The 14,163-nt window shown below is 40.7% G+C and overlaps 1 protein-coding gene across 1 annotated transcript in view; it reads left to right on the top strand.

Annotated features, from left to right (window-relative positions):
• The window catches only part of PCP4L1 (Purkinje cell protein 4 like 1), a 52,013-nt gene extending 40,983 nt beyond the window's left edge, over positions 1–11,030 (top strand). The window contains exons 2-3 of the mRNA XM_056545036.1: positions 4,636–4,693; positions 9,043–11,030. Of these exons, the coding sequence (XP_056401011.1) occupies positions 4,636–4,693; positions 9,043–9,179 (195 nt within the window). The 3' untranslated portion in view covers positions 9,180–11,030. The remainder of the gene's footprint in view (positions 1–4,635; positions 4,694–9,042) is intronic.
• Positions 11,031–14,163: the final 3,133 nt, after the last annotated feature.

Raw genomic sequence — 14,163 nt, 5'->3', positions numbered from 1 at the left:
CCTCCTGTCCCCTCTGCCCCTCCTCCTGTCCCCTCTGTCCCTCCTCGCCTCCTCCTGTCCCCTCCTCGCCTCCTCCTGTCCCCTCTACCCCTCCTCACCTCCTCCTGTCCCCTCTGCCCCTCCTCCTGTCCCCTCTGCCCCTCCTCCTGTCCCCTCTGCCCCTCCTCGTCTCCTCCGGTCCCCTCTACCCCTCCTTGCCTCCTACAGTCCCCTCTCCCCTCCTCGCCTCATCCTGTCCCCTCTGCCCCTTCTCGCCTCCTCCTGCCTCTCCTCACCTCTTCCTGTCCCCTCTGCCCCTCCTCGCCTCCTTCTGTCCCCTCTGCCCCTCCTCGCCTCCTTCTGTCCCCTCTGCCCCTCCTCACCTCATCTTGTCCCCTCTGCCCCTCCTCGCCTCCTCCTGTCCCCTCCTCGCATCCTCCTGTCCCCTCCTCACCTCTTCCTGTCCCCTCTGCCCCTCCTCCTGTCCCCTCTGCCCCTCCTCCTGTCCCCTCCTCGCCTCCTCCTGTCCCCTCCTCGCCTCCTCCTGTCCCCTCTGCCCCTCCTCCTGTCCCCTCTGTCCCTCCTCGCCTCCTCCTGTCCCCTCCTCGCCTCCTCCTGTCCCCTCTACCCCTCCTCACCTCCTCCTGTCCCCTCTGCCCCTCCTCCTGTCCCCTCTGCCCCTCCTCCTGTCCCCTCTGCCCCTCCTCGTCTCCTCCGGTCCCCTCTACCCCTCCTTGCCTCCTACAGTCCCCTCTCCCCTCCTCGCCTCATCCTGTCCCCTCTGCCCCTTCTCGCCTCCTCCTGCCTCTCCTCACCTCTTCCTGTCCCCTCTGCCCCTCCTCGCCTCCTTCTGTCCCCTCTGCCCCTCCTCACCTCATCTTGTCCCCTCTGCCTCTCCTCGCCTCCTCCTGTCCCCTCCTCGCATCCTCCTGTCCCCTCCTCACCTCCTCCTGTCCCCTCTGCCCCTCCTCCTGTCCCCTCTGTCCCTCCTCGTATCCTCCTGTCCCCTCTGCCCCTCCTCGCCTCCTCCTGTCCCCTCCTCGCCTCCTCCTGTCCCCTCCTCGCCTCCTCCTGTCCCCTCTGCCCCTCCTTGCCTCCTCCTGTCCCCTCCTCGCATCCTCCTGTCCCCTCTGCCCCTCCTCACCTCCTCCTGTCCCCTCTGCCCCTCCTCCTGTCCCCTCTGCCCCTCCTCCTGTCCCCTCTGCCCCTCCTCCTGTCCCCTCTGCCCCTCCTCCTGTCCCCTCTGCCCCTCCTCGCCTCCTCCTGTCCTCTCTGCTCCTCCTGTCCCCTCTGCCCCTCCTCGCCTCCTCCTGTCCTCTCTGCCCCTCCTCACCTCACTGGTCTTCCTTTTAAGTATGTCTGAGACCTCAGGACACACGTGAATCTTCCATTATTAAATGAGGATTTTCCATTAATCTTGTCAGCGCCGTCTCCTAGGGCCCGGAGCGTTACTTACATGATGAGTCCCTCATGGCCTCAGCGGACGGAGATTTGTCATTGTCCTCAGAACTTAGAGATTTAATACATTTCTCAGTTAGATTATCCTTCTTAGCTATATCTGTGCCTGAGAAAGCTGGGTGTCAACTTAAATTGCCGTCATTACCAGCCCTCCCCAGGTTGTCACCCAGCTCTGCTAACATCTTTTTAAGTTGCCCTCTAAGACCATGGTGAGTCGCAGAAGTCTATAAGGTGGAGGTCCCCTTTATGGGAACCTAATTCAGTAGGTAAATCTTCAGTGCACCCAGAGTTGCGGTTCTGGTCAGCCACGCCGGCACACAACAGGTTAATGCTTGTTAATAAACGGAAGACACAGGGAGCACTTATACTGCGAAATACTGATAGAGCGGGTTATTGATGATCACTCATAGTGGTGATGGGTTAGCAAGTCTGTCCAGATAATGTCCTACAGGAAACATCTACAGTGGGGCAAAAAAGTATTTAGTCAGCCCCCAATTGTACAAGTTCTCCCCCTTTTAAAGATGAGGCTGTAATTTCCATCATAGGTTATAACCTCAACTATGAGAGACAGAATGAGAAAAAATCCATAAAATCACATTGTCTGATTTTTAAAGAATTAATTTGCAAATTATGGTGGAAAATAAGTATTTGGTCACGTACAAACAACCAAGATTTGTAACTTCTTCTTTAAAGGGGTACTCCGGCCCTAATACATCTTATCCCCTATCCAAAGAATAGGGGACAAGATGTCTGATTGTGGGGGTCCCACCTGCTGGGGACCCCCCACAATCTTGTCATTCAGCACCCAAGCTCTCCGCAGCGATGGAGGCTCCGAGTGTGGAACATGGCAGTCACGCTCCCTTCCATAGACTTGCATTGAGGGGGCGGGGCATGATGTCACACAGGGGCGGAGTCGTGATGTCACGATACTCTGGCCCCGTGGTCATTATGCTACACACTCGGAGCCTCCAGCACTGCGGAGTGTTGAATGACAGGTGGGACCCCTGCAATCAGACATCTTATCCCCTATCCTTTGGATAGGGGATAAGATGTATTAGGGCTGGGGTACCCCTTTAAGAGTCTCCTCTGTCCTCCACTCGTTACATGTATTAATGGCTCCTGTTTGAACTTGTTATCAGTATAAAAGACACCTGTCCACAACCTCAAACAGTCACACTCCAAACTCCACTATGGCCAAGACCAAAGAGCTGTCGAAGGACACCAGAAACAAAATTGTAGACCTGCACCATGCTGGGAAGACTGAATCTGCAATAGGCTAACAGCTTGGTGTGAAGAAATCAACTGTGGGAGCAATTATTAGAAAATGGAAGACATACAAGACCACTGATAATCTCCCTCCTTCTGAGGCTCCACGCAGGATCTCACCCCGTGGTGTCAAAATGATCACAAGAACGGTGAACAAAATCCCAGAACTACATGGGGGGACCTAGTGAATGACCTGCAGAGAGTTGGGACCAAAGAAACAAAGGCTACCATCAGTAACACACTACGCCACCAGGGACTCAAATCATGCAGTGCCAGACGTGTCCCCCTGCTTAAGCCAGTACATGTCTTGGCCCATCTGAAGTTTGCTAGAGAGTATTTGGATGATCCCGAAGAGGATTGGGAGAATGTCATATGGTCAGATGGAACCAAAGTAGAACTTTTTGGTAAAAACTCAACTTGTCGTGTTTGGAGGAGAAAGAATGCTGAGTTGCATCCAAAGAACACATTACCTACTGTGAATCATGGGGGTGGAAACATCAGGCTTTGGGGCTGTTTTTCTGCTAAGTGACCAGGACGACTGATCCATGTAAAGGAAAGAATGAATGGGACCATGTATCGTGAGATTTTGAGTGAAAACCTCCTTCCATCAGCGAGGGCATTGAAGATGAAACGTGGCTGGGTCTTTCAGCATGACAATGATCCCAAACACACCGCCTGGGCAATGAAGGAGTGGCTTCATAAGAAGCATTTCAAGGTCCTGGAGTGGCCTAGTCAGTCTCCAGATCTCAACCCCATAGAAAACCTTTGGAGGGAGTTGAAACTCCATGTTGCCCAGCGACAGCCCCAAAACATCACTGCTCTAGAGGAGATCTGCATGGAGGAATGGGCCAAAATACCAGCAGCAGTGTGAGAACCTTGTGAAGACAGAAAACATGTGACCTCTGTCATTACCAACAAAGGGGATATAACAAAGTATTGAGATGAACTTTTCTTATCTACCAAATATTTATTTTCCACCATAATTTGTAAATAAATTCTTTATAAATCAGACAATGTGATTTTATGGATTTTTCTCATTCTGTCTCTCATAGTTGAGGTTATAACCTATGATGGAAATTACAGCCTCATCTTTATAAGGGTACACAACGTTGTCATCATCCAGATGTTTTACATATAAACAACATTATAATCTGACATTGTGATCTGCTGATCCTGACTGGATGAGGTTCTGACGTTGTGATCTGCTGATCCTGACTGGATAAGGATCCGATGTAATGATCTGCTGATCCTGACTGGATGATGATCTGACGTTGTGATCTGCTGATCCTGACTGGATGAGGTTCTGACGTTGTGATCTGCTGATCCTGACTGGATAAGGATCCGATGTAATGATCTGCTGATCCTGACTGGATGATGATCTGACGTTGTGATCTGCTGATCCTGCCTGAGGATCTCCTGTCATCATTTTGAGGCCCGGATCTTTTAGGCTCTGATCACACATGGGAGGAGGAGACATATGGCCGGGTCTGTCCTAGATAAGTGACATCATCAACACCAGAGACCCTAACAGACAAAATGTGTTCCCTAAATCAGTCCCCTGAGGACATATTCATAGGCATGTCACTGTCTTCTCATCCTCGTTGGGCCCCAGGGGGCCCATCATCTTTAGAATATGATGAAGAGCATCTGTCACCTCCCAGCCTCCTCTCTGTCACTGTCTACGGCAAAATGGAGGCCAATCCAGTACCTTCAGGCAAAGTCCATGTATAACCGGAGACCAAGAGCTTCACAGATGGTGGTTCCCCCCCCCGGGCTATGGATCTGCTCATAGAGCCGCACAGTACAGAATAAGATGAATATACCCCCTGAATGACCTGTCCCCGTCCTGCAGATCACACTCTATAAGGGGAAGAGGATGATGGGATCATTATGGCTTCTCTCCACATTATGTCTCTTGTTTCTCTTTTCCAGCTACGAGCCAAAAGTGAGATTCCATCTCCAAACCCGGCCGCCATGAATGAGGAAAAGGGTGAGATATGTCTACTGTATGAGAGTTATATTCTGGTATATAGGGGCGGTATTATAGTAGTTATATTCTTGTATATAGGGGCAGTATTATAGTAGTTATATTCTTGTATATAGGGGCAGTATTATAGTAGGTATATTCTTGTATATAGGAGCAGTATTATAGTAGTTATATTCTTGTATATAGGAGCAGTATTATAGTAGTTATATTCTTGTATATAGGGGCAGTATTATAGTAGTTATATTCTTGTATATAGGGGCAGTATTATAGTAGTATATTCTTGTATATAGGGGCAGTATTATAGTAGTTATATTCTTGTATATAGGAGCAGTATTATAGTAGTTATATTCTTGTATATAGGAGCAGTATTATAGTAGTTATATTCTTGTATATAGGGGCAGTATTATAGTAGTTATATTCTTGTATATAGGAGGCAGTATTATAGTAGTTATATTCTTGTATATAGGAGCAGTATTATAGTAGTTATATTCCTGTATATAGGAGGCAGTATTATAGTAGTTATTTTCTTGTATATAGGAGCAGTATTATAGTAGTTATATTCTTGTATATAGGAGCAGTATTATAGTAGATATATTCTTGTATATAGGAGCAGTATTATAGTAGTTATATTCTTGTATATAGGAGCAGTATTATAGTAGTTATATTCTTGTATATAGGAGCAGTATTATAGTAGTTATATTCTTGTATATAGGAGCAGTATTATAGTAGTTATATTCTTGTAGATAGGAGCAGTATTATAGTAGTTATATTCTTGTATATAGGGGGCAGTATTATAGTAGTTATATTCTTGTATATAGGAGCAGTATTATAGTAGTTATATTCTTGTATATAGGAGCAGTATTATAGTAGTTATATTCTTGTATATAGGGGCAGTATTATAGTAGTTATATTCTTGTATATAGGAGGCAGTATTATAGTAGTTATATTCTTGTATATAGGAGCAGTATTATAGTAGTTATATTCCTGTATATAGGAGGCAGTATTATAGTAGTTATTTTCTTGTATATAGGGGCAGTATTATAGTAGTTATATTCTTGTATATAGGAGCAGTATTATAGTAGATATATTCTTGTATATAGGAGCAGTATTATAGTAGTTATATTCTTGTATATAGGAGCAGTATTATAGTAGTTATATTCTTGTATATAGGGGCAGTATTATAGTAGTTATATTCTTGTATATAGGGGCAGTATTATAGTAGTATATTCTTGTATATAGGGGCAGTATTATAGTAGTTATATTCTTGTATATAGGAGCAGTATTATAGTAGTTATATTCTTGTATATAGGAGCAGTATTATAGTAGTTATATTCTTGTATATAGGGGCAGTATTATAGTAGTTATATTCTTGTATATAGGAGGCAGTATTATAGTAGTTATATTCTTGTATATAGGAGCAGTATTATAGTAGTTATATTCCTGTATATAGGAGGCAGTATTATAGTAGTTATTTTCTTGTATATAGGAGCAGTATTATAGTAGTTATATTCTTGTATATAGGAGCAGTATTATAGTAGATATATTCTTGTATATAGGAGCAGTATTATAGTAGTTATATTCTTGTATATAGGAGCAGTATTATAGTAGTTATATTCTTGTATATAGGAGCAGTATTATAGTAGTTATATTCTTGTATATAGGAGCAGTATTATAGTAGTTATATTCTTGTAGATAGGAGCAGTATTATAGTAGTTATATTCTTGTATATAGGGGGCAGTATTATAGTAGTTATATTCTTGTATATAAGAGCAGTATTATAGTAGTTATATTCTTGTATATAGGAGCAGTATTATAGTAGTTATATTCTTGTATATAGGAGCAGTATTATAGTAGTTATATTCTTGTATATAGGAGCAGTATTATAGTAGTTATATTCTTGTATATAGGAGGCAGTATTATACTAGTTATATTCTTGTATATAGGAGCAGTATTATAGTAGTTATATTCTTGTAGATAGGAGCAGTATTATAGTAGTTATATTCTTGTATATAGGGGCAGTATAATAGTAGTTATATTCTTGTATATAGGAGCAGTATTATAGTAGTTATATTCTTGTATATAGGAGCAGCATTATAGTAGTTATATTCTTGTATATAGGAGCAGTATTATAGTAGTTATATTCTTGTATATAGGAGGAGTATTATAGTAGTTATATTCTTGTATATAGGAGGCAGTATTATAGTAGTTATATTCTTGTATATAGGAGCAGTATTATAGTAGTTATATTCTTGTATATAGGAGCAGTATTATAGTAGATATATTCTTGTATATAGGAGGCAGTATTATAGTAGTTATATTCTTGTATATAGGAGGCAGTATTATAGTAGTTATATTCTTAAAAAGTCCAAAGTGTTAGGCACAGCTCACTCGTACGCCCTTTCTGCGTCTCGGACGAGACTGAACCACAACTCGTATAATAATACAAGAATATAACTATGTAAAGAATGAAGAGATGTCCAGCGCAGATTCCAAGCAATACGAAACAATTTATTCAGCAGTAACACGACATGATGACAGGTAGGTGACGCGTTTCAGCCACAATCTGCGGCCTTAGTCATATGACTAAGGCCGCAGATTGTGGCTGAAACGCGTCACCTACCTGTCATCATGTCGTGTTACTGCTGAATAAATTGTTTCGTATTGCTTGGAATCTGCGCTGGACATCTCTTCATTCTTTACATAGTTATATTCTTGTATACAGGAGCAGTATTATAGTAGTTATATTCTTGTATATAGGAGGCAGTATTATAGTAGTTATATTCTTGTATATAGGAGGTAGTATTATAGTAGTTATATTCTTGTATATAGGAGCAGTATTATAGTAGTTATATTCCTGTATATAGAGAGTATTATTATAGTAGTTATATTCTTGTATATAGGGGCAGTATTATAGTAGTTATATTCTTGTATATAGGGGCAGTATTATAGTAGTTATATTCTTGTATATAGGAGCAGTATTATAGTAGTTATATTCCTGTATATAGAGAGTATTATTATAGTAGTTATATTCTTGTATATAGGAGCAGTATTATAGTAGTTATATTCTTGTATATAGGAGCAGTATTATAGTAGTTATATTCTTGTATATAGGGGCAGTATTATAGTAGTTATATTCTTGTATATAGGGGCATTATTATAGTAGTTATATTCTTGTATATAGTAGCAGTATTATAGTAGTTATATTCTTGTTTATAGGAGGCAGTATTATAGTAGTTATATTCTTGTATATAGGAGCAGTATTATAGTAGTTATATTCTTGTATATAGGAGCAGTATTATAGTAGTTATATTCTTGTATATAGGAGCAGTATTATAGTAGTTATATTCTTGTATATAGGAGCAGTATTATAGTAGTTATATTCTTGTATATAGGAGCAGTATTATAGTAGGTATATTCTTGTATATAGGAGGCAGTATTATAGTAGTTATATTCTTGTATATAGGAGCAGTATTATAGTAGTTATATTCTTGTATATAGGAGCAGTATTATAGTAGTTATATTCTTGTATATAGGAGCAGTATTATAGTAGTTATATTCTTGTATATAGGAGCAGTATTATAGTAGTTATATTCCTGTATATAGAGAGTATTATTATAGTAGTTATATTCTTGTATATAGGAGCAGTATTATAGTAGTTATATTCTTGTATATAGGAGCAGTATTATAGTAGTTATATTCTTGTATATAGGGGCAGTATTATAGTAGTTATATTCTTGTATATAGGGGCATTATTATAGTAGTTATATTCTTGTATATAGTAGCAGTATTATAGTAGTTATATTCTTGTTTATAGGAGGCAGTATTATAGTAGTTATATTCTTGTATATAGGAGCAGTATTATAGTAGTTATATTCTTGTATATAGGGGGCAGTATTATAGTAGTTATATTCTTGTATATAGGAGCATTATTATAGTAGTTATATTCTTGTATATAGGAGCAGTATTATAGTAATTATATTCTTGTATATAGAACCAGTATTATAGTAGTTATATTCTTGTATATAGGGGCAGTATTATAGTAGTTATATTCTTGTATATAGGAGCAGTATTATAGTAGTTATATTCTTATATAGAGGAGCAGTATTATAGTAGTTATATTCTTATATATAGGAGCAGTATTATAGTAGTTATATTCTTGTATATAGGAGCAGTATTATAGTAGTTATATTCTTATATATAGGAGCAGTATTATAGTAGTTATATTCTTGTATATAGGGAGCAGTGTTATAGTAGTTATATTCTTGTATATAGGGGGCAGTATTATAGTAGTTATATCCTTGTATATAGGGGGCAGCATTATAATGATGTTCTCCGATCTGACTTCTTCACAGATAAAGCTGGTAACTCAGAGAAGGTGGAGGAGGAGGTTGACATTGACCTGAATGCTCCAGAGACAGAAAAAGCGGCACTGGCCATTCAGAACAAGTTTCGTCGGTTTCAGAAGAGGAAGCAGGACCCCAGCCCATGATCATGTTGCCTCCGACCTCTTATACTGATTCTGCACTTCCTTTTCTATAAGGGACGAGCCGGATAAAATAAATGGGGCATTATATCTACAGTCCCCCAAACATTACCTATCCCCCCCCCCCACCCCACCCTTAATTTATATGAATGCTTGCGTGAGTGGCCGATGCCATCCTCAGGCAGAATACCCACTGGCCGCCCTGTACATACTCTCCTGGGTATAGTCAATCTGATAGATGAGAGACTTTTGTGCACTACAATATGAAGGCGACTTTATGGCAGCTCTGTAATGGCAGCTGTAGTCTGGTTTGCCGGCATGTGTAGACCGTCTGGGGGTCCTTACCCTTATATCAAGGCATGCTCCCTGTATCCTAACCTGCACTTGTCATCGACCATCACAATGGACCAAACCAACAACCCATGAACCACTCGAAACATGCAGCTAATTTGACACCTTTGCTATACTGATGTTGGGGTCTTCACATAACAATGGGGGCTCCTTCCTCCCGATTCGGATAGTCCATCAATGTTGTAGGACAGTGTTCCCCAACCAGTGTGCCTCCAGCTATTGCAAAACTACTACTCCCAGCATGCCCGGACAGCTGAAGACTAGGTTTTGCAACAACGAGAGCAGTGTATCCTGACTAGTGTGCCTCCAGCTGTTTCAAAACTACAACTCCCAGAATGCCCGGAGAGCCAAAAATTTGGTTTTGCAACAGCAAGAGCAGTGTTTCCTAAGCAGCGTTCCTCCAGCTGTTGCAAAACTACAACTCTCAGCATGCCCGGACAGCCGAAGACTAGGTTTTGAAACAACGAGAGCAGTATTTCCTGACCAGGATGCCCCCAGCTGTTGCAAAACTACAACTCCCAGCATGCCCTGACAGCCGAAAATCAGCCAACGGCTGTCCGGGCATGCTGGGAATTGTAGTTTTGCAATACCTGGAGCCACATTGGTTGGGAAACACTGGTTGAATCCCCTCACTATTGGGGAGATTTATCAAAACCTGTGCAGAGGAATAGCTGCCGATAGCAACCAATCAGATCACTTCTTTCATTTTGAAGAGGCCTTGTTAAAAATGAAAGAAGCGATCTGATTGGTTGCTCTGGGCAACTTTTCCTCTGCACAGGTTTTAATAAATCTCCCACTATAAGAGCACAACAGACTATTTGGCTGTCCTAGTTGTTACATATCCCATCAGACTGCAGTTGTGATAAACTCATGTCCCCTGAGGAATCTTCTGTATGAGAAAGAGATGCGTCGGGATCAAAACTTTTGACATGTCTCCAAGAGAGTGCTTCCCAACCAGGGTGCTTCCAGCTGTTGCAAAACTACAACTCCCAGCATGCCCGGACAGCCAAAGGCTGTCCGGGCATGCTGGGAGTTGTAGTTTTGCAACAGCTGGAGGCACATTGGTTGGGAAGCACTGTTGTAGGAAGACGCAGCCTACTGCAGAGCTCCTTGTGTCATCCTCAATTCCCTCTAGGACTTTGCTGCCATCTAGTGGTTGTTTTTTGGCACCTACAGAATATTCAGAAATCCCTGGTGCAGTCCCATGTAAGCGAATCATTCATATCAATTGTCTGCATCCTGGACCCTCCATCTGCTGTGGAACTACAATGATCAGCATTCCCTGTCTGCCTGTCACAGGTTGCAGATGGCTGGTTAACTTATTTATGACAGACGCCAGCCCCATTTTATGACAACACTGACCAAGGGGCGCCCCAAAGTTTAACCCTTATTCTCCTGAGCCTTGGCCACTTCTCACATCTCCAGACTTCACTGTGGACTCTTATAGGATAACCACATTTTTGGGATATTTCAGCATGTTTAAGTAATAAAATAATATAAAAGTAGGACACTAACATTTGATGTTTCTTTCAAACTATGAAGTGAACAGAGCGATGATCTGCAGATTTCTAGAGAGGTCAGTGGTGTGATAATCTGCAGGATATACCACTATGTATCTATAGAGAGGTCAGAGGTGTAATAATCTGCAGGATATATCACTATGTATCTATAGAGAGGTCAGAGGTGTAATAGTCTGCAGGATATATCACTATGTATCTATAGAGAGGACAGAGGTGTAATAGTCTGCAGGATATATCACTATGTATCTATAGAGGTCAGAGGTGTAATAATCTGCAGGATATATCACTATGTATCTATAGAGAGGTAAGAGGTGTAATAATCTGCAGGATATATCACTATGTATCTATAGAGAGGTCAGAGGTGTAATAATCTGCAGGATATATCACTATGTATCTATAGAGAGGTCAGAGGTGTAATAATCTGCAGGATATATCACTATGTATCTATAGAGAGGACAGAGGTGTAATAGTCTGCAGGATATATCACTATGTATAGAGAGGTCAGAGGTGTAATAGTCTGCAGGATATATCACTATGTATCTATAGAGAGGTCAGAGGTGTAATAATCTGCAGCATATATCACTATGTATCTGTAGAGAGGTCAGAGGTGTAATAGTCTGCAGGATATATCACTATGTATCTATAGAGAGGTCAGCGGTGTAATAATCTGCAGGATATATCACTATGTATCTAGAGAGGACAGAGGTGTAATAATCTGCAGGATATATCACTATGTATCTATAGAGGTCAGAGGTGTAATAATCTGCAGGATATATCACTATGTATCTATAGAGAGGTCAGAGGTGTAATAATCTGCAGGATATATCACTATGTATCTATAGAGAGGACAGAGGTGTAATAATCTGCAGGATATATCACTATGTATCTGTAGAGAGGTCAGGTGTAATAATCTGCAGTATATATCACTATGTATCTATAGAGAGGTCAGTGGTGTAATAATCTGCAGGATATATTACTATGTATCTATAGAGAGGTCAGTGGTGTAATAATCTGCAGGATATATCACTATGTATCTATAGAGAGGTCAGTGGTGTAATAATCTGCAGGATATATCATTATGTATCTATAGAGAGGTCAGAGGTGTAATAGTCTGCAGGATATATCACTATGTATCTATAGAGAGGTCGGAGGTGTAATAGTCTGCAGGATATATCACTGTATCTGTAGAGAGGTCAGGTGTAATAATCTGCAGGATATATCACTATGTATCTATAGAGGACAGAGGTGTAATAGTCTGCAGGATATATCACTATGTATCTATAGAGAGGTCAGAGGTGTAATAGTCTGCAGGATATATCACTATGTATCTATAGAGAGGACAGAGGTATAATAATCTGCAGGATATATCACTATGTATATAGAGGTCAGAGGTGTAATACTCTGCAGGATATATCACTATGTATCTATAGAGAGGTCAGAGGTGTAATAATCTGCAGGATATATCACTATGTATATATATAGAGGTCAGAGGTGTAATACTCTGCAGGATATATCACTATGTAACTATAGAGAGGTCAGAGGTGTAATAATCTGCAGGATATATCACTATGTATCTATAGAGAGGTCAGAGGTGTAATAGTCTGCAGGATATATCACTATGTATCTATAGAGAGGTCAGAGGTGTAATAATCTGCAGGATATATCACTATGTATCTTTAGAGAGGTCAGAGGTGTAATAATCTGCAGGATATATCACTATGTATCTATAGAGAGGTCAGAGGTGTAATAATCTGCAGGATATATCACTATGTATCTATAGAGAGGTCAGAGGTGTAATAATCTGCAGGATATATCACTATGTATATATATAGAGGTCAGAGGTGTAATACTCTGCAGGATATATCACTATGTAACTATAGAGAGGTCAGAGGTGTAATAATCTGCAGGATATATCACTATGTATCTATAGAGGGGTAAGAGGTGTAATAATCTGCAGGATATATCACTATGTATCTATAGAGAGGTCAGAGGTGTAATAGTCTGCAGGATATATCACTATGTATCTATAGAGAGGTCAGAGGTGTAATAGTCTGCAGGATATATCACTATGTATCTATAGAGAGGTCAGAGGTGTAATAATCTGCAGGATATATCACTATGTATCTATAGAGAGGTCAGAGGTGTAATAGTCTGCAGGATATATCACTATGTATCTATAGAGAGGTCAGAGGTGTAATAATCTGCAGGATATATCACTATGTATCTTTAGAGAGGTCAGAGGTGTAATAATCTGCAGGATATATCACTATGTATCTATAGAGAGGTCAGAGGTGTAATAATCTGCAGGATATATCACTATGTATCTATAGAGAGGTCAGAGGTGTAATAATCTGCAGGATATATCACTATGTATCTATAGAGAGGTCAGAGGTGTAATAATCTGCAGGATATATCACTATGTATCTATAGAGAGGTCAGATGTGTAATAATCTGCAGGATATATCACTATGTATCTATATAGAGGTCAGAGGTGTAATACTCTGCAGGATATATCACTATGTAACTATAGAGAGGTCAGAGGTGTAATAATCTGCAGGATATATCACTATGTATCTTTAGAGAGGTCAGAGGTGTAATAATCTGCAGGATATATCACTATGTATCTATAGAGAGGTCAGAGGTGTAATAATCTGCAGGATATATCACTATGTATCTATAGAGAGGTCAGAGGTGTAATAATCTGCAGGATATATCACTATGTATCTATAGAGAGGTCAGATGTGTAATAATCTGCAGGATATATCACTATGTATCTATAGAGAGGTCAGAGGTGTAATAATCTGCAGGATATATCACTATGTATCTATAGAGAGGTTAGAGGTGTAATAATCTGCAGGATATATCACTATGTATCTATAGAGAGGTCAGAGGTGTAATAATCTGCAGGATATATCACTATGTATCTATAGAGAGGTCAGAGGTGTAATAGTCTGCAGGATATATCACTATGTATCTATAGAGAGGTCAGAGGTGTAATAATCTGCAGGATATATCACTATGTATCTATAGAGAGGTCAGAGGTGTAATAATCTGCAGGATATATCACTATGTATATATATATAGAGGTCAGAGGTGTAATACTCTGCAGGATATATCAC

Source organism: Hyla sarda, chromosome 11 (genome assembly GCF_029499605.1).
Source record: "Hyla sarda isolate aHylSar1 chromosome 11, aHylSar1.hap1, whole genome shotgun sequence".
NCBI classification, from domain to species: domain Eukaryota; kingdom Metazoa; phylum Chordata; class Amphibia; order Anura; family Hylidae; genus Hyla; species Hyla sarda.
This window is presented reverse-complemented; position numbering and strand designations above follow the sequence as displayed.